The sequence below is a fragment of the Poecilia reticulata genome, chromosome 14 (genome assembly GCF_904066995.2).
Source record: "Poecilia reticulata chromosome 14, P_reticulata-male-v2, whole genome shotgun sequence".
Taxonomy (NCBI): domain Eukaryota; kingdom Metazoa; phylum Chordata; class Actinopteri; order Cyprinodontiformes; family Poeciliidae; genus Poecilia; species Poecilia reticulata.
The window spans coordinates 6362796-6384736 of record NC_088843.1 but is presented as its reverse complement, the minus strand read 5'-3'; the positions used below and the strand labels follow the sequence as shown (position 1 = coordinate 6384736).

Below are 21941 nucleotides of genomic sequence, written 5' to 3'. Positions count from 1 at the left end.
GGCTCAGGTGCAGCCTGGTGTCCCTCATCATGTTGTGCAGCAAGAGGTGTCCATGTCACATGGTACGACTAAATCCCCCAGCATTCAAAGCCCCTCATCAAGGTTTCTCCTCCCTTCGAGTGCAGACTGTCACAATGAATTTTCCGCCCGGACATGCTGATGAGATCTCCACACAAACATGAACAAATAGATTGCATAAAGCTCACTGGAGAGTGAAATGCTGCCGTTCTGAAGTTGGTGGAAAAATCTCACAGTTTCTCTGCATTTATGCATTGTTTGTTCTTTTTTTCAATGACTGAAAGACATTCATTTTGTGAGTGCTATTACTACAAGAAAACGACTCAATGTTAGCTACTCTCAGCATCACCGAGGTGGTTAAAAGTCAGGAAAACCACAGAAATGCAGAGGCTGTACTTTTTATTACACTGTCAAGACAGACGTTAAAGCTGCAAGAGGGTGAGAGAGTAATACTTTCTGCACAAAACAGAAAGAGGAGGAGTTGCTCCGTTTTCTCATTCGGAGTCGTCGACTTTCATTTTTTGAAACATGCTTTATTTGGAAATGCCGGCAGCTGTTTAGAAATCTCAAAGTTAATGTAAGGGTCAATCTTTTAAAATATCAACAAAGAGACTGATATTTGGGGGCTAATTACGCTCATCTTCAACAAAGAAGGAACAACAAGGAAGTTTAAAATAAAAATAAAACTAAAGTTAAAAAAACCACATCAGAATTATTTTGCCTTTGTTTCAAGACAAGGTAAAACGAGTTTTCTCTAAATGCATTTTGTAATCTCTGCCCCTAATGTTAACTAATGACCAGTGATGCGGGGAAGGATTAAAAAAAAAACTATTTTCAGTACTGTTCCTATAACAAAAAAAAATCAGAATTTCCTAAAATTGGTATCAACAAGTCAAAGTTTGTTGAAAGTAAGAAATTGGAGATTGATGTCAAAATGTAGAGTGCTTAATTTCTATCCTAAATTTTCCCTAATCCTTCACTGCCAGGCACAGGAGATGAAAGAAAGCGGATAGAAAACAAAGTACTTACTTGTGACCGAGGTGTTTAAGGAAGTAGCCCAGAACTTTAAGGGCCTGAACTCGTATACTTTCGCTCTTGGAGGCCAGGAGTTTGCAGATCACCCTATCATAACATGAAACATACAGGTATTAAAACTCTGACATCTTGTGGGTTAAGAAAGAAAAAAAAAAGATTATTTCATGTTTTGTATGCAAGGTTTGCAAGGTTAAAATTTTCCATTTTAAAACTCCACTCTTTATCAGATTCAAATTCTAGGATTTTTACAGCATTTTTATACAAATCTCAACATATAAGTGGAATGGAATTAAGTAAGTTGGATATTTTTGAAAAATTATGCTCCATAAATTATAAATTGACACGTTAATTCGAGTCATGCAGTTGGCATTGCAGTAAAATGCCATTTCATGGCTTTTTTGCACATTTTATACACCATCATTTCAAACATTAACACCTGGGAATTTCTTCAAATCACAGTTTGCAGTCTGTCACACTTCTCGTTTGGAAGATTTCATAAAAATGGGGGTGTCTAAATGCTTAGTTTGGCATCTATAACTGAGTCTGTTTAGGAATCACAGGTTCAGTTTAAAACCCTGACCTAAGAGGATCCAGATGTATCGTTCCTTCCATTAATCTGTGGCTTCTGACAACAGTCACATTGATCACAAGTTGTGAAAAAAAAATCTATAAAAAAATAACTAAACATTAATTGAATGCCATTTTTTCTCTCTTGGAAATGACGCAATCAAATCCCATACTTTTGCAGACTGCACATAAAACACTGGTTGTAAATACAGAAAGAATCAATGCCTGCAGACTATTTTCTTGAAAGAGGTACTCAAAGGGGATGCATAAAAAGACAGTACAGTTTGCAAATAGCTCTCTAGCAATATGAGTTACTGTGGCAACCGAAAAGGCATCCAAGTAGAGTTATGCATTGGGAAAATTAGCCGCACAGTTGGCCTGACACTCTCTTCCAGTAATCAGAAGCCTGGGTTCTCCTAAGTATTGTTACTCAGCATGAAAAGATAAGTTTGATTACAAGTTAACGTTAATTTTGCCCCACGAATCCACCACATGACAACAGAACAAGCCTTTCTATAAGCACACAGGTCACATAAACGGTTAAATCGAAGGATGATTGTTTTAATAAATAAAAAGCTGAAACCACACTTTGCAAAAAGATGTCATACCTTTTCCCCCACTGACCCAATTTAAGTCAGGCTAATTATTTCCTGGTTTGACTGGGATTAGTAAAGTTATTTATATTTGCTAAATGTCAGAATCATGAGAGAAAGAGCATTTTTGCAAAACTTTTGGGAAAATACAGAAGAAGATGACAGCGTTCAAAGCTTCTTTTGGATTAATTTACATTTAATTGAAATGGAGGCACCCCCTATGCAATTTTGCAGTTGACACTCAAGCATCTAACTTTAAAGATTATAAAAATAAAAAAAGACAGCATATCTGTCATTATTCTGACATTCTGCAAATAGAAGTAAGTCTGGTATCCAAAACTGACATAAAAGAGTAAATGTGTATTTTGATACAATATATATTAAGGGGTTCCAACTCTCACTCAGCTAGTGAAAGTAAGGATAAATGTAAGTAAAAAAAAAAAAAAAAAAAAGATGTCAGTATTTAGTGCAGCAACAGATCTTTTTATATGAACATGCATGTGTGGGTTGCGCTCACCTGATGCCATTTCTTTGATCAAAAGCGGGGATCATGGATGCCGGGTGCTCAGACATAAGAGCCACCAACAGCTGGAGCACATCGTGGATATTCTCGTCCTACGTAGGAAAAAGAAAGCAAAGGTGAACAGGTGAGGCGGCAGCGGAGGAGGAGGGGAATAAAAAGAAAAAGCCCGGAGGGGAGAGATGAATAGAGGAGGACAAAGAGAGTTCCATGGGTGGGCAAGGAGGGGGGATTGCGGAGGAGCAGGTGGTATTTCAGAGCAAGAATAGATATAATTGTTACAGAGGAGTACATTCTGTTCAGTCCATTGTTGCGCCATTTTTTATGCTGTCACCGCGCTGAAGCTGACTCACACTCCCGCTCGTTTAAGTGGACTATAACTTCAGCCCCCAGATTATTGCGCGTATTTTGCCACCAGCTCCACTCCGGCTCTCACCGTCTCCCTCTGAGTCCCTCTCCATGCCCCCCTGCTGTCTGACTCTAGTTTAATAAAGGAGAAAGCATCTGTACCTCGTGCATTGTCAACAAATAGTTGAGGATGCTCTGCAGCTCGTCCTCCTTCACGCCTCGGTCCTAGCAAAGAAAAACAGATTCACCAAAAACTCCTCAGTGATCTTCAATTGTTTCTACTTTTTATTAACCTAGGACGACTCGACACAGAAGAATGAACAAAAATCGATATGAATGCACGCACGCACGCACTCATGCACACGCTCAAACGCTGCAGCGCTTCATTGGCGTTGCTCAACTTTAATGCTATTTTCCACATATTTTAGATTAGGCCGCGAACTGCCCGGGAGGAGAAACAACAGAGAACATCAAAGAAGTAAAGTGATTTCCCACAGCTTAAACTATGCCATGAAGATAATCACATTTTCTCCCTCTACCTTCAATATGAGTTGTTTGAGGAAGAGGAGCATGAAGGCTCTCAGCGAGATGATCTCCTTCTGGGACGGCCGTGGTCCATCTGAGCAAAAAAAAAAAAAAAAAAAAAACCCACAGACCCAAATGAAAAATTGCAATTTTCACCAACAACAACGGCACTTTAAATATGCTTACAGCTGAGTTTGAGTGAGCCCTTCTGTTTACTGACATTTAGTTTTATTAGGCTTCCTCGAGAGCTGGGGAGAAAACATTCACATGCGCTCACTTTCTCTACATCAGAACTGTAAATCACTGTCATTAACTCCAGTGGCAATTTGGCAATCGAGATATTTTATGCTTGCACTAATTTAACTTATTACAGCGACGGTGAAGTCATTTGCACAAAAAAAAAAAAGAAAAAAGTGATTGATGGTTGAGTGATCCAAAGCAAACGAGCGGCGTAATCCACTGTGTCTACTTTGTAGCTCTGGCACTCCATCAGTTGTTTGCAGTGAAGGAAGAGCGGGAGCTAAAAAACACAAAAGCATCTGACACACACGGAACAAGGCAATTTATTTATCTGAAAGTCCATACCATCTTTAAATTCAGCTTTGTTCCCATCGTAACTCATTCATTCAGCTCCAATATGCCATCATTACCATTAAAACATGCTTTAACATACACAAAGAGTCGCACACATTCATAACATTTGACAAGTTAAATGGTATAAAAGCGAAAAATTAGAAACGGGAGAGAAGTCACTGCTTCAACAATGAGCTTTAGCGGCAACAAGAAGGCTACTGGATCACAGAAAACGTTTTTTTTTTTTTTCTTGAGCCTTCAGGATTACCGTAAAGCTGCTATGACTGAAAATGTTCGCAGTCTGTTTAAAGAGTTTGTCACAAGATAGAAATATTGCCAAGCAAGTAAATACACTGAGGCAGATGTCAGAGTTTGAAATGCTAACAATGCTAATAGTGCTTTTGCTACTAAAAGCTGATAGAAACTGTTAAAAAAAATGTCCCTTTCATATTTTCTTGATTTTATTTAATGAAGATAATGAACTTTCATTTTTGGTATCTGGTGCTACACCTTTCAGTCTTCCATGAACACATGGTGCAATATTACCTCAGATCACATTCAGCTGATTTTGCTCATTTGATCTTTTAATAGTCTCACTTTTGCAGAGTTAAGCTTCAAATTCCCCATCAATGTACATAATCCTGAACAAATTATATTAGCAAATTTAAAAAAAAATCAACGATGAAGACTTCAAAACCTGCCTTCCCATTGTCATTCTCAGAGGCTTTTTTTCCATTTAATAGAAATCTGTAACTATTTATGATTTCTAACTTGTGTGCATTTGCGAGATGTTTGAAGCTCTTGTCATTTTCCTACTTTTGTACACCACCAGAGAACAAAATACCATTAAAAACAGTTTGTTGCTGAACAAAATGTACGATATCCTCCTGCAAAACTAAAACTCATATTTGACCCTGTGCTGGTGAAAAAAAACACACAAAAAAAAACTAGCAGAGAAAAGGGATGAAGAAGAATATCTGTGTGATTCTTCGCCATGCTTTGGTGCCCTTGAATCATATGAGTGTGTGTAGTCGCCTGAGCCGGTTCACCTGTTCTTCACAAAGCTAAAAACATGACACTGAAGCGCTCCTTTGTTATCCATCATCTTCACCTGTCAAGCTGTTCCATGGTGCTGGAAACGGTGACAGTGACCATCCATCATAGTTTATGTGCCCGTATGTGAAAGCGAGTATATGCCTCAGTAGATGCATACAGAGAGGACATGAAAAAGGCTTAAAATGGTCTAAATTGCAGTTTAATAACTGTATTTTATTCCTGGAAATTAATTTCCCCGCTTTCATAACTCCTAATCTGACTTAACAGTTGTGTGGCATAATTGTCACACAAAATTAGATTTTTTTTTTCTCTCTTTCTCTCTGACCCGACATGACGCTCTGGAGGGTCAAAGAGATGTATTTTCTTCAAGGAGATTACATGCTCTGAGTATTAACCTGAGAAGGTATTAGCGCAATTTTACAAGAAAGGACGAGATTCACACCATATGCGCTGCCTTCATCTTTTTTCATACATTTGTCAAAATGCATTGTAAACATGATCGAATGTATTTTACTCAGTTTTTTTGTGAAAGACACAAAAATTCTGTAATTGGGAACAGGGAAGTCATGTTAAACAGTCTGTTCAGTCAGTGTTTTTTTTTTTTTTGTAGGAGTCAAACCGCAAATCAGACTATTTTAAGAGAGTCGCTCATGTGATGCAAGCTGTGACTTCACCCCCTGGATCATGAGTGAACACAGTCTTCTGACGTTGCATTTTCAGCACCTGTTGAGCCCAGCAAAGTAACGAAAAGGGGTTTGTGCCACATAACCGGAACTAGTGGAACATCCAATTAACCAATAGTCAAGCCGCTATTGTGCAAAAAGGCCACTATAATAAGCATGACATTTTTACCAATTACTTTCAGCAAAAAAAAAATAATCAAGTTTTGTCGGGTTCAACAGAAACCACCTGAGAACATGGGTTTAAGTCTGCTTTGTCCTGAACTGCACGATAGTAGCCATGAGTGTAAATCATCATCATTATCCTGTTGAAAGTTGAACCTTCACCTCAGCCTCAATCTTTTTTACATCCTTTAAAGAGTGTTCCTCCAAGATTGCTCTGCATTTGCAACTCTTACAAGCTTATCTTTTCCTGATGAAAATAAGTCTTCCTAAAGCATTGTGTTGCTTCCAATGGTTCACTTTAAAAAGGCCAACTGGACTTATGAAAACTATAGCAGCACTAGAACCCATACGTTATTTCCCTTGCACTTCACAGTTGTGTGTAACTTGTGATGGACCATTACCTTAATATTTCCAATAAAATATAATAAAGTTTGTGATGGACAAAAAATTTTTAAAGCTGTGGGGGTAAAGAATGCATATAGTATATTAGGATTAATTAGTGTTTGTATGAACAAACAGCAAACCAGCTTGTGAGGCTTTGAAACTTTCCATTTATACATTCATTTTTAAATATCTAAATTTGTTAATTCAATGTGTTAGAGAGGAGTACCTAGTGTAGCATCCCATAATTAATTAGCTCCATATGCCCAGCTACATGAATGGACAATAAAAAATAAAAAAAACAGCCGAGAGAGAAAGAGTCTCTCTGAATAAAGACTGGCTTTGTGAGAGATTGTCTGGCCAAACAATATAATATTTCATCATCGAAGGCACTTAGAGAATCATTAAAGGATTCAGAATGTTTGCAGAAAAAGCTCCATGCAGGACGAAGTTGAAAGTTAATGCTGAATGGCAGTGATCTTCAGCCCTCAGGCAGCTTCGCATTAAAAACAGATGAATCTGTGGTGGAAACGACTGAAAAATCTCTTCAGATAACATTAACATTGGTTAAAAGTTAAACTGCTGCTATTTCTGCTGGGTCTCATATCATTTAGAAGATTTGACAGTGTGAAGTGCACTGCAGTTTGATGAACAAAGGTCTGGAGATGGACAGCAACACCTCAATATCTGCAAGTTTGTCATGTAGGGGCATTTCTAAGCGGCATCAGTGATGACGGTGAGAAAGCATTATTGGAGAAAACTCTTATTTGTCTCTTTGAGGAGGTGCTAAAGTGACATCAGGCATGAAGTGGAAATCTTTTCACTTTCAAACCCACAAACGTTAGTCTCTCGAGTTTCCAACTGCTAAGAGTTTTCCCAAACAAGCTGATGTAATACAGTTGTAAACATGATCTGTGCTAACACTTTTAGGATTTTGCAAGCACCAAAGTCAACATTTGCATTTATAGTTAAGGCCAGATCCTTAAATCTAAACATAAATTAGATGAATATGTATAATGGGGTTTTAATTAATTATTTTAAGCATCTGTTGAAATAAGGGGCCTGACATGATTGCATAGAATACAACTTTAATGACTTACAAGTATGAATTTATTGGATTTTTCTAAAAATAATAATTTTACAAAAATTTTAATTGAATTTTTTTGTTGAAGGCTTAAGAATCTGTTTTGACTTGATGAGGTGAACTCAGATGGTCTAAGAAGAACAATTATAGAAACTGCAACAAAAAGTGGGAATTTTTTTTGAGCTATTTCTAAATAAATAAAATAAAAAAAAAACCTGTAAGTTCACCATCACGTCAGACACTTTATTCCACGTGGATGTTAAACCAGTCGGTCATGGTCTAGAAGAAGACCCATCCTTTCATCCTCGGATTAATAGAAAACTGGTTAGGCTGTTCAGTAGCAAGTGAGTCGTCTTTTTTGTTATTATCCAGAGTGAAAAGAGTTTTTACATTATCATAGACAAAAAGGATAAAGTCCAAGAAATGTATTTAAGTTTAACATTTGCAGCCCCCAACACAGAGAAGACAAATACCTTTTAGAGATGTTTCACAGCGAGAGAAGTCTGATGTTCAACTAGTTCAATAAGCCAAAAAAAAAAAAAGAACTACAAGAATGTTCAAAGGATTTAAGATTAGTCTTTCTAATTTAAGAACCCTGTACCAATAATTAGAGTAACATAATGCTGTTGGACTACTTGTTGCTAGTTGTACTGGTGCACGGTGGATATACATTCAGCATTTGTTATGCATGCAAAAATACAAAAGGAAACTAATATAGGCACAATTGAGAAATAACTGTATTTTATGCTTATGTTACCGCAGCCAAGAAGTGGCAGAAAGCCACATTGCCCAGGACAAAGCTCACCTCTGATGGCCATAAAATGCAAAGCTCCTCCAAAGCATTGTTTAAATACATAGCCTCTGAATTATTTGTTGTGTTTGTTGCTGCTTCTTGGCCAGAGCCCCCTTAAAAAAGATGATTTTAATCGCAATGTTTTTTTTTTTATTCTGGTAAAAATAAAGGTTAAATAAAATAAAATAAAAATGATCCTAGTCATGATAATTATATTGTGCAACTCGAATGAGAATATCTAAGAATGTTGTACATATATCTACATTATAAAGTGAACTAACCGTACGAGGAAGAAAACAATACTACAAAAAAGCTATTCACAAAAAAAACAAATTTATGCTAATTAGCTGTGGCCACTTTCTTCTAGCGCTAAATGGCAAGAAATTTAATTATCATATTGACTGAATTCTAACCTATTTGCAAGATTCAAAGAAAATGCCTGAACAAAAGGCATAAAGTTCCCTTTTTATTACATTGCACTCGTTCTGTTTATACCCGTAGGAGGGAATTGAATTATTTGCAAAATAAATGGAAAAGGTGCAAATTAATTTTGCGTTTCATGAAAGAAGCAAAGCCAGAGGAAACAAAAAAAAAAAAACTGTAATACAACAAATGTTAATGTGCAACTTGCAATCAACCTCATTCCCTCAGACTGACACTCGGATGAATTCATTTTTATCCACAAAGCCTGCGGTGAGATCAAAACATCTTCCTATTACTATGTAAATTAGTGCATATCACGCTCTTACAGTACAGTCAAGTGTGCGCGCATGTGGTCTGTCAAACCATAACTAGCAGCTTTTCCCTTTGAATGGCAGTGAGTATGTATCTGAGGCTAATTGCTGCTGCGCTGTTATCAGCGCTCCTTTATGGGGCTAAATCCCAGCAGTCAAACGGCAATATCGCCAAACAGAAAAGGGAGCCAGACAGTCACTTGATTAGAAATTCCAAACGCTCCCTTGGATCTTCCCGTCAAATTTGTCTGTTGCCATGGTGACCCCAGATGCGCACTCACAGTCAGCCGCCAGTCCGGGGCGAGAAAGAGGTTGATTAAAGTGAGGGCGTGCTCTGACCTTTTTGATGCACCAGTTCGTAGCAACGGAAGAAGTTAAAACTGTCTTTTTCGCATTTCTTTTTTAAACGAGTACAAAGAACAGCTACCCTGTTCTCACAGAAAGCATGAAAGGATAGGTTAACAATCCACCAAGTATAAAATATTTTTACAAAGGCTTCAGAGGTACATTTAGTCTTTTGAGGATAATTCCCTTCATGTAAAAAAAAAAAAAAGATTAATGAGTCATCTGCTCTTGAAAAAATAAAAATGGTCATTTTCAGAAACACTGAATCATTTCTGAATCATTTCTACCATTCCTTTATAAGCCGTTGTAGTCCAGGAAGGAGGCAACCATCTTTTCATGCATACGTTCATATGGAATTCTGTTAATAATTGATTCAAGAACATAAATCTGTTTCACATTGTGGAGAACTCAGTGGGGCTCCACTACAAGAAACCTGGTGCAAAATGAAGCAAGTTATTAGCAATTAAGGGCTCCTACATGTTTTGTTAATCAAAATCCTTTTTTTTTGTAGTCAAATTTCCAAAGTTCTGAGACTTTTTTTTTAAAATCATGCTCCATGTATTAAAATGAAACTTAAATATTAATGAATATATTTCTTTTGGGGTGTTTTTACACTTGTAACTTGCAAAAACCACAAACTGAAGGAAGGAAAAACAACAGGAAGGAAGGAATGAATGAAACCAATCTTAGAGTTTTTCAAGGGTAAAAACGCACTAGAATAGTTTCTCAGACCCTCCTACATACTGAATGATCACATTTTAACTCCTCATCCTCTTTTCTGCTTTACTGGACTGAGTTCAGGAGTTAGGGCCAGTGACTCATGTGACCATAAGAGCCCTATTATTAAACCTAATGGCCCAGTTAGTGTGATTATTGTGACTACAATTCATAAGCCTGATCCTTCAAACTCATGTTGAGAAGTGGAGTGAGTGCCTCCTAACATTTTAACATTTTTCTTTTTCAGAGCATCACGTCCGTGCAATTCTATACCACAGATTGTTAGGAGGTCCTCAATTTAATACACCTTCAAACAACATTAAAAAAAGGACGTCTCAAGGAAAGAGTTTTAAGCTGGTTTAACTTGGTTTAATGAATGAATTAGCATTATATGCATGTCTGCTGTGCTGCCGTCTCACAAGATTGACATGCATGGAAATTAATTAAATAAATAAATAACATCAAAGAGGGATATGAAAACTTGCACCAGATCAAGTTCTGAGGAGGGTCATTATAACTGCGTATTTTGACCTATGAATTCATAGTAGCATGAATCGTGGCTTGACGATCAACAGAGTCATACTCTGGCTAAAAGGCTGAGCTGCTGCTGAAATGTATTCCTCAGGAGAAAAAGTCTGACTGGGTGAACACGTTTCAGAATCCATCCATAGTGTTCATCCTGCTTTTGAACGTAAATAAGGAGTTTTGTAGTTTTTAATAGTAGTAGAAATGTTATAAAGATAACATTTTTAAGTTACAGTGGTGGTTGTGGCATGGATGGATGATACTTTGAGTGAGCCTCTCCTTCTCTGCACCCTTTGATGAAATAAACACCCACTTCTCCAAAAAAGATCCAACTGGATTCATTGTATATTATTTTTATTTTATCAAAAAATAAAATTCAGTAAATGTGATATTTAGAGATATACAGTACCTGTAAACTAGATATCCATTTAGACATGGACATAGATTTATATCTGAAGGTGAAGCTAAAGCAAGATAAATGTAAGCAAATAGAATAAAGATCTGATAAATCTCCACTTGATTACTCTAAATATGTTTTAAAAGAATCTCGGTTCGGTGAAGAATCGTTTAAAATATTGAAATGAGATGATGGGTTCGCTGCCGTTTAGGAAAAATATTTCAACATGCAACTAACTGACAGATCTTTTTTTTTCTCTGAAGGGATTGTGGCGCCCCCTAACCCATGTCGCCCAGGGCACTGAGCCAAATCGCCCAACTGAAGACGGCTTGAGGTTAAGGCGGTAGTACAGGAGGATCACGCCCTGTTTCACTTCACCCAGTGTTAGGTTTAAGCTGTGAACATACCGAGCCCTTTGGGGGAGATTCCGCTGCACTCCAGAGGGTTTATAGCCCAGTAGTAGTACTTCAGAGTGTGCATCAGCTGCAGGACAGTACCGACGCGGCGAATGGTGGTGTAGATGGTGGCGGTGCCGATGAACTCTGACGACAGGTACGTGTAGAGGGACAGCTGGACCTGTGTAGGAGCAAACAGTCCATTTGTGCAGCACACATCGACACACTGAGACCAACAGAAGCTGCTGGATGATTGAATTAGCAGAATGTTTATTACGGCTAAAAAAAAATTGCAATTTAACTGTACAAAGACAGACACAGGGGAATGCGAAAAACAGCAACCGCTTTCTTTATGCTTTAATATTTCAGGGTCTGAAATTACGCTTCTGTCCGAGGAGCTACTTCCAATTCCTGACATTTAAGAGGGAGCCTCTCTCTTATTACATATTTGCTCCTTCATCTCTTCCTTCTGTTCCCTTTCGCCCTCTCCTAATATTCCTTCAGCCAATCCTCGACGCACATTGGCTGAGTTGAGACGGCTCACAACCCTCTGAGCTCATTACAGCAGCCACCATGCTGAGGGTCGGCCTTAACAAGGTAGCTCTATTTAAGCGGATGAAATTAACGCCGGGCCACGGCCTGACCACATCACATCAGAGATCATCTAGGCTGGGGAGTGGACTCAGCTGCCTTAAAAAGGCCCTCAGTGCAATACTTCATATTACATTACACACACTCAGCCGTTTAGTCTGCAGATATTTTGCACAGCAAAACAACATTTCTGATTTTCTTTTGTGCACTGCTGCAACAAAAATAATTGGTTTTCTTCAGCAGGACACTGTTTAACAGCAATCAAGCTTTTTGGAGACATGATGAGAAACTTCTTTCTGTGTTTCATTAAGCCCGAAGTACTACGAAGGTTAATCTTGGCATTAATCAGGGTAGCAATGACACCTTGAGAGGAGGAAAATATTAAAGCTCAGTGGGAGGTAGAACAGAGGTAAGATTTGACAATTACATTTTGTGTGTGTGTGCGTGTGTGTGCGTGTGTGTAGGTGTGTGTAGGTGTGTGTGTGTGTGTGTGTGTGCGTGTGTGTGTGTGTGTGAATGTGTTTGCTCTTGCTTTTTTACATTTCTGATGCCGGCCTTGTTCTCATTCATTTCTTTCGCTTAATTTCTTCACTGGCACTTGAATGAAGGGAGAAAAAAAAACCCAACAAGATAATTCACTTTGATCCGCTTTGTGTTGACAACTAGGATCAATAAAAAAAACCCAGTGTTGGATTCTGTGTTTCTCCCAAACAACATTAAGTAATCGTATTTTGTCTCTTCCGTTTTTGCTCCATCTTGCCCCGGAGTGCAGCTCAACTGCAAGATCACCTCTTAGGGTCAGGGAGAAGTTTTGCGAACTGCGGGGGCATGAGGCCTGTGGGAATGCCACGGTTTCTCACATCTATTTCAGAGAGAGAATAAGAAAAGAGGAGCTGCACATCCCCTCTCTTCTCCTGGGGTCTTTTCAAATGTCACATTTCCTATTTGTTTCCCTCGCTTGCATGTTCTGTCCTTTAACAGGACGGAGAGCCGGCCCCTCCCTGCACGTCCTCCGAGCTCATTTATTAAATTACTGTAAAGGGTAATGGCCGCTGAGATGTCAGTTCGGCGTTTCCTCTTTGTTTGTTTCGAGCACAATCTCAGTCAAAACATCACAGGGAAGAGGATTAAAAACTAATTTGTCGCTGTGTTAATTTCTGTCTCTCTGTCATCGGTTTAGTAATCTCTGTTTCATTTTTGAGGCAAAGTACTTGGAGAGATGCATACAAAGACAAACAGACCTTGGCAGGTGTATGTATCCAGATGGCAGCATTGAAGAGGACATGGTCACAGAGCTGTTTGAGGAGTGGCGCCCCATGAGGTAAACCGTCCAGATACTTTGCGAAAGACAGGAACTGCTCAAGGACTGCCCTGGTGATGTGAATCCGAGACGACTGCAGGAAGAAGGGCAAGTATGAGCCGTGGCTTAATTAAGCAAAGATGCAAAATTAAGCAAACAAAGTCTATTTTCACAATCAACAAATGCAACGCTATGCATTCGTATAAACTGTATAAACAGTGCCTTGCATAAGCCCAGTCCATTGAATCTGTCACATTTAGGCAAACTACAATCTCAAACTGGATTTACCTGTCTGAAATAGTTATTAGATTCCCTATGAATCAATACTATGTATAACTGCTTTTTGCTTCAGTCGTAGCTGTTCATCTTTGGGGTGCGTCTCTACCAGCTTCAAACATCTAAGACTGAAAACAGCTCCAGCTTAGTCAGATTGAATGAGGAGCATCACATCTTCAAGTTTTGCTACAGATTCTAAGATGTGTTTAGGTTTGGACGTTGACTGGATCATTTTACAATTTTTTGATTATTTGTAAAAAAAAAACAAAAAAACAAAACAAACAAAGACAAAAAAAACAACAACAAAGAAATCAGAAATTTGCAGTTGTGAAAAAGAAGGAATACACATTTTTGTAATGTGTCAAAGTATCCAAAAAATCAAGGGTATGAATACTTTCCATAAGTAATTACCATTCCTGATAATGTTTCAGAGGCACACTATTATGGAAAAGAATCATTGTTATATCATTGCAAAGGTTCAGGTATTTTTAATTTTTTTTTTTTTATTTCACAATATTACTTTCATCTACCAGTGGAAAAAACTAAATAAGCATGAGTTTATTTTTATTCAGGATAAATAACGTTGGCTAATAATGAAGAGCTATTTGTGGAACCTTCAAGAATCTAGATGAATAAAGAGGGGGTCGCAGTCAAAGCCAAGGTTTCTCTTCTTATTAACTGAACAACAAACAAACACGACTTGAAACCGAAGGAGGCCATCGCACTGACCTTCTCCAGCAGGTACCCAATCACCAGAAAGCCCTTGCCTCCCAGCATTTGCTCCTGCATGGCCACTGAGCTTTTCAACAGCTCCACCAGGAACGCCAGCAGAGTCGCGCTGCAACATATAACACATTGAAGAGTTTAAATGCATTTTCTACTGCAGCGAGTGGAGAAAACATGATCCATGTTCCCGTCATAGCTCCATCATAACTTATTTTTAATGTGCAGCTGTATTTTCTCCCTTATCTCCATCCTCCTGATGATATTAAATAAATAATCCGTCTGCAGCTGACATGATGTTGAGATGGTGCCTGATAAAGTAACAGCGTTAAAGACCACATGATGCAGTGCTATCAGGCAGATCTTAAAGTCAGAGGAGGACACATAGTTTGGAAAAGAAATCATTGCCCTCTGAGGGAAAAGTGTCTCTCCTATTGCCCTTTCAAACTAATATTCCCCACTTGCCTCCAGCACATCTGTCTAATATCAGATTTCACATGAACATAAGGTTCAATTTGCATTTTTTTTGTTAATGACTCACCAGACTGTGGTGTCCACACTGCTGTCATTGAGCTGCTTGTAATCCAGCTGAGCGAAGAGTGGAAACAGGACCTGGATGCCTCCTATAGAGTGGATGGCACTGTGGATGGAGTGGGTAACAATGGCCTTCACATCCTGTAGGACAAAAGAGCAGTTAGCTTCACAAGCGTAAGCCACAGGGATGTAAAGGTGAACAAAACAAGCCTAACAGATTATGTACCGCTACAGCTACAGTTCTGGTTCTTCAAAATAAAAGAACTTCCTCTCACCTGGAAACATGCTCACTGTTCTTCCATTACCAAATTAAATCATCAGGCCATGTCTGATGTTAAATTTCATTGGTTGATTTGAAACAACAACAAAGAATAATTGCAAATTTAAAAAATATATTAAAAGTCACAGCACCATATACAAGAACTGGACCATTTAAACACAGGAGTGAATACTGTCATTTAAAGAAACTTTAATTCTTCAAAATGAAAGAACTTCTTATCTGAAGCTCTTTTGGAAATGTAAAATTTACAGGCGTTTAACATCTTTGGGTTCCATTATCCTAATATTTAGCTTCTACCATACATTCTCTATCAGGTTTTGTCGGGATGCAGGGCTGACCACTCCAAAATGTCCATGTAACTTATAGTCAGAAGAAACATGTTGGTAAAATTACCTGTTGCATGATCACATCTTTTTTCTTAAAAAAATTATAATAATAATCGGATTTAGCAAGAGATGACCCAATGCGGGTTGTGGTTGCTTACACAGACACTGTGTGACATCTTTCCAATATACTGCAGGCTAATTTGTAGAAAGAAAAAAATAAATAAATGATCTCCAAGAACATATCCTAGATCCACATTTTATTTAAAAAGAAATCGAACCATATTAAACCTGATAACCCAAAACAATAAAGCATACCAACACTGCAATTTGCTTCAATATAGTGCATGGTGTATTTTTCTATCCATAATATTTAATATATACTTTTTATAGAAAACCACTTAACTTCTGTTAGAAGACCAAAATAAACACTACAGCTTTTGCACAAATGCTCCTGAAGTGGCAGTGAGTCAGCCTGTGTCACAGGGGCCTGATAATCAAACTGACATGCTGGTTTATTTAGCTTCATTCATGCTTTTTTTTACACTTTCCGAACCAACCAAGAAGGTGTAGGCTGCCTTTCTGCAGGATATAGCTCAAACTGACCTGCAGCATGAGCGCGTGCGGTGAATGGACAAAGATGGAGGGGTTTTCCCTGGGCGATGACTCCAGGCAGAGCTGGGCGTCCGTCGCCTTGGCGTTGTAGGTGAAGGAGATGGAGCTGGCCAGCTTGCCGTCATACAACACCTGCTTGTGGTGCTCAGCCAGGTGGATGTCGCTCTCCGACTTGAACTTGAAAGTGCTCTGCGGAGACGGACATAATAAGAAAAGCTTGAAAAAAAAAAAGGAGAGAGAAAAACTTGAAATCAGGGAGACAAATGAGTTGTCAGGAGACGAGATAAGTGCTGGTGCGTTTCTGCGTGTACAAGTTCAACACCCAAAATGGAGTCTGCTTAATTGCAGCCGGAGCCTCGTGTAAACAACACAGCATTATCTTAATGAACACAGTGCTAACCCGGGCACTAATTCAATTAGCACAGAATAAGAGGCAGAGCGGGGGAGCGTGTGTGTGGGAAAGAAGCACTCAGGGATCCAGATTTATCTCTTTGTAGTCAGTCAAGATGACAACCCACAAAAAGATCAACACATTTGTAATCCAGTCCCGATATGTTAAATTATGTTTATGCTAACCTTGGCCAAGATTCTGAGCTTTTATAATAGAGGTTATGGGGCTTAGACATGTATATATATTGCCTTTTATTAACAGATAGTTGGAATTACCTTACAGGTAGCAGTTTATGTGTTTGCCCATTTCTATCTATTTCTGTTTGCAGAGGCCTGTGAGTTCATGTACCCTGTGGCGGTGCTGGTGCCTTTACACATATGAAGCTCTGTAGATAAAAGGCTCACAAGTTGCACTGTAACCCTTTGCAGCAGCTCCAGGCGGGAGGATGTTCTCCCTCTTCCAGCAGCTGAGTCTCCTGGTGCCTTCCTCAGCCTGACTGCACAGGAAAGCCCCAGGCTGCTGAGATCTCCAGGCCCATGTTGTTCTGAACCTTTCATCCGAGGTCTAGTGTGAGATTTGAGCCCTGGGCAAACTGCATGCAGCAGCAAATGTAACACTCTTATCCTCATCCAAGCTGACTTTTAAAACTTACACACACATTTACACCCCCTTAGCAGCATCTGCAAGAGCAATTAGATATAGATTACCAACAAGGCCATGGTAAGATGCAGTGGTAATCCATCACAAAAACAAATAAAGTGCTCTTCGGCTTAATTCGAAGGTTAGTGGGCCCTCTGTACACACAGAAAAAAAATACTGAATAGCCTGAATGTAAAATTAATACACTTATTAAGATGCACATATTTTGCAGAGTAAGCCCATTTTCTGTGCAGCACTTATGAAATGTGTGCAGTTGTGGCCATGTAAAATAGGCCTGTATTTATGATACCATGCTGAATTAGAGAGACAGAAAGGTGAATGTGTAAAAGAGCTTTGCTGACTCTTTAAAGGCTTAAGGACGCCACAGAGGAATTTAAGAAGATAGGAGGAGCATGCAAGAAATGTATTTCTTTTTTAAACATGTGAAGTTCTACAGAGCGGAGATTAAAGACATACGAGTCCCAAACACACAGAGGAACGAATGTGACAACTGTCACCTTTTTCTGCACCTGACAGCTGCAGCTATGGTACAGCAGTGATAAACACACACAAACACACACAAGCGTTTGATCCATTCAATTCAGCCTGCCGCGCCACACTGTTTGCAGAGAATAGGCCAAAAGCTGTAAATACGCTTTCCAGCATATGACTGAAATGTACAAGTTGACTTGGACTTTAACCATTAAAGATTACTGCAAGAGCAATTAGACTTTCTTCAAATAACTGCTTAGATAAATGCAAATGTAGACTTGCAACAGATGCCACAGAATTTTATTTCATGTTGACTCAAAATTTGCAATAATTTCATATTGTGTCAGGTCTCCCGTGAACAGCACATTCTTGTCTGTGTGGGGAAAAACAAACAGAGCAGCCCACCAGTCATTATAAAACCATCTTACTCAAAGAAAAGTGCCAGATTTACAAGACAGGAAATGTTTTTCATGAAACTTTGTCAGGACCAACTGAAATGCAGCTAAATACGTTTTGTGCCAATTTTCAAATATTTTGATAACAGCAACATGATAAAGAACATGAAGACATCAAAAATGTCAAGAAGAATTTTACTAATTGTGTACAGCATATATAGAAACAGATTTCTAGAGATGAGACCAATACTTATTTTAATTGAGGTAGCAAGAACAAGAAAAAGGTTCTGTCTGCCTAGAACCTTTCATACTATTCTAGAACTCCTTATAGACTACTGAAGCATTTGTTTGTGTCAGAACCACACCCACTTAACATTTCTGACCAATCACACAAGAGCTGATGAACACCACACAGGAAAAAAGCTGTCTAGATCTGGATAACCAGGCGCTTATGAAGACCAAACCAGGCCTTCAAGAATAAAAAAAAAAGCTTTGTTCTGTTCTCGCCTGCCTGGTTTAGGTTATATGCAAGTTTAATTCATTAAAATCTTGATTACATCTGCAGAATTTTGATTGAACAAATAGTTTTTTCATCGGATAATGAACAGGTTTTTATACATTGTAGGTTGTTTTTAATCTGTGTAACCAAAAAATATATTTTGCTGCATAACTGCTATGAATGTGATCCACATACACAAACTAAATGTTGTTGGTATATGTAAAATGTTGTTGTTTTTTTCTGGAAGCATTTTTAAATATTTATTTTACTTGCTCTTCATTCCCAGTTTTACATACTGCCCCCTCCCCAACCTGTTGCTGAGCAATTCCAGCTGCGCCTACATATTCCCTCGTTTAGAGCTCTGCTGTTTGAAAAGTCAGTGTCACTCAATGTCTAAATGCAATAAAACATCTGAACTCATATAAATACAATACAGGCATACACACACAGACTGGATGGCTTCAATAATCATGCAGTGGCCAGATTGTTGGCGCTGCTTTAGTGAGAACATCTGGAGCCTTGATGAAGACAGCAACCAGCGGCGCTTTCAACAACACGAGTTGCGGAGCACAAACCAAACAAACCCACTCACACGGTTTCATAAACACAGAGAAAAAGATAGAACAGCTCAGGAGCTTTCCTTCAGCTATAGCCCACACAGGAAAACAAGATGTTATGCTCCATTTTCTTGTGTCATTAGTGGAGCGTGGGGGCCTTAAACTGCACACGCAGACATTCAGCTCAACATAGTGTGTCGGCCATCATAAGCCGCCACAAATGTGAAGACCACGGGCCTCCTCTCTGAGCTGAAGGCTTGTTCAGCAGAGCAAACTGTCTGTCTGGCTGCTCATTACTGAGCAGTAACACTGACAACGGCCGAGGCCAAGAGGATACATACAGTACAGCTGCGAGGGTTACATGCTGTACTTTGAAGATCCAGCTCTCCTGAAGATGAACTAAGCAATACGTAAAGAGCACCTTGTCATAAACATGCATCATTTGTGTGGAACCAAGATAACAATAAGTGGCCTATATTAAGAAAGGAAACTAGGCGACACAAACTGAGTCTCACTGTTATCATCCAGCTGGGGAAAAAAAACCCACGCACTCATCATTACTGTACCAGCACGGAGGCCCTGCGTCTTTGAAACAACCGAGCCATTTAATGGTCTCTTCTGGGCATCTGAGAAGGCCATTCTGCACCACGCAGAGAGGCAATCATCTAACTGATCAGCCTCGGGAAGCTCTGGGCTGTGACAGAGTGCAAAATCAGTATTCATACAGTAAAGAAAAAAAAAAAACAGAGGATGAGCATGTAATCATTAGGAGGAGCATATGAGAGATCTAGTCTATAAGATATCCTTACCCATAATATATTAGATCAGACAGAGAAGGTAAAGTGTGCAACTCTAGTATAACTGACAGCCTCAATGTGAGGAAGAGGCTCTAGTTCATTGAATAATCTGTAAGTCATCTAAATCTGTGCCACCTTTCAAGTGATCTGGGATATATTCACTGGTGTCAGATGGCTGATAAAAATGTACTTTAGTAAAAACTTCCTGAAAACATGCATAAAATAATTAAAAAGCCAATGCATAAAGAAGTCAGAGCACAAAAAAACATTAAGGCATTGTTAAAACAAAATACAAAAAAGAGCACAAATATTAAAGCAAAAGCTGAGACAAAAAGGCAAAGGAGTTACTGAAAGAATACTGAAAGAATACTGAAAAAATACGACCGACCAGTACTTTAGAACAGTTCTATCATATTTCCCACACGTCTCCAGGAATTTCTCATTTCTGCTCTTGTAGCAGAGGTTGGCTATGTAGAGACGTCCCTGTCAGGTACATGTTAAATTATATAATAAATGATTTAATAACATGATATAATGATACCCTCTGTTTTACATTCTCTCAGAAGAGTGAGTTCAAAGTCTGGTTAAATTCAGTTTTAACTACGTACAACTAATGGTTGTGAAACAACTTTGACCTAATGGTCTTGCCGTAGGAGCGCAGTTAGCATGTCAAAGCTAAAAACTGGCACGTAAAATAAAACAGCTATTTCTTCGGTCAGGAAAAAATATGTCTGATTATTTCACTATGGTTAGTAAGTATTTGCTTAGCAATGAATTGGATCTTCCATTTATTTTCAATTAGCATTATGCTAGCATCCTTCATGTTACCTTTTGCACCATTACTTAACATATTAGCTGTGCTAGGATAGTATTATGACTATATACTAAAACATGGGGTTGTGCATACATGCATGTTATTTGTACTATAAAGCAGGGAGCAGGATTCTTCTTTCATTCAAATACTGTTCATCTACCAACCAATAATAATAATAATAATAATAACCTGTAACTTATTAAGTAAATATGTTTCTAAGGTTTACATCACTAATGGTGACAATAATTCAAAGTATTACAATTTATTTACTGCTCCATTAGTCTATAGTAAGTAAAGAATTATCTTATAATTATTTTTTATACATGTTCTGAGGATATGCTGTAATTCCAGCAGCTTGTTGCACATCCACAGCTGCATACGGCTGCAGTCTCCTGGTGCTGAAATCTTGACAGGTCTGGACACCTTCAAGTAAAGGCTGAAAGCAGCTTGAGGCAAGTCTGCCAAAACAAGGAGAAGACAGCTGGCGAGATGCTCTGGTCTCTCATCTTTCCCTTATAGCCAGGCCAAAAAAAGGCCTGGAATATGATTTTTAGAGCTCACGCTTCTCTGCATCAAACAGTGTAAAAAGCTCAGATGCTATACGTTTTCCCATAATGTGTGAAAATCCATGTTTACCCTCGTAAAATGTGTATCAAAAATTATTTGATTGCACTTAAAAGATAATCTCAGTTTTCCTAATTAAGAAGCAGATTTCAGCAGAATTTTTATTCACGTTGCTTAGGTGACAAGAAAGTTATGAACCTCTACTCTGTGGGTTCTCTCTGATTACACAGCTGTGCATTTTCACATCAGCAGCTGCAAGATAACACATAAGAGTTTTGGGAGTTCTTTTAGCATCTTGCTGCCAGCTTTCAAGATGAAAGTTCTAAGATGGTCAAAGTTGGATGCCAGCAGTAGTTTTGAAAATAGTAAAACATTTTTATACCCTGCAAAGACTGATTAAATTCTTTCTAAGAGCTCCTTAAATTACTCTCATTGATAAGCTTTATACATTTCTTTCTGATGGCTTCAGTCAGCTCTTTTCATCACCCAAAATGTTCCCAAACTAAATGTCTTAGTTTTAAGCAGGACAACTCTCCATCAATAATAAGCAATGATGTTCCAATGAGGGGCGGAGCTATAGGGGGGCCTGGGGGGGCGGCTGCCCCCCGAACCAGGCTGGATGGTGCCAGGGTGGAAGGAATGGTTTCAAGTCGCTTAAATGTCTGATTATAGACGAAAAAAGTGCGCCCTCACCTGTTGA

General features: G+C 38.7%; 1 protein-coding gene across 22 annotated transcripts in view; it reads right to left on the bottom strand.

Annotated features, from left to right (window-relative positions):
- Positions 1 to 21941, bottom strand: part of nbeaa (neurobeachin a) — a 108716-nt gene that overhangs the window by 32469 nt on the left and 54306 nt on the right. For all 22 annotated transcript variants that reach the window (XM_008427313.3, XM_008427311.3, XM_008427310.3 and 19 more), the window contains exons 9-17: positions 16085 to 16282; positions 14883 to 15016; positions 14348 to 14456; positions 13284 to 13436; positions 11464 to 11632; positions 3621 to 3700; positions 3244 to 3306; positions 2731 to 2828; positions 1048 to 1140 (exon numbers count right to left, since the gene is read on the bottom strand). In XM_008427313.3, coding sequence (XP_008425535.2) covers positions 1048 to 1140; positions 2731 to 2828; positions 3244 to 3306; positions 3621 to 3700; positions 11464 to 11632; positions 13284 to 13436; positions 14348 to 14456; positions 14883 to 15016; positions 16085 to 16282 — 1097 coding nt within the window. The remainder of the gene's footprint in view (positions 1 to 1047; positions 1141 to 2730; positions 2829 to 3243; positions 3307 to 3620; positions 3701 to 11463; positions 11633 to 13283; positions 13437 to 14347; positions 14457 to 14882; positions 15017 to 16084; positions 16283 to 21941) is intronic.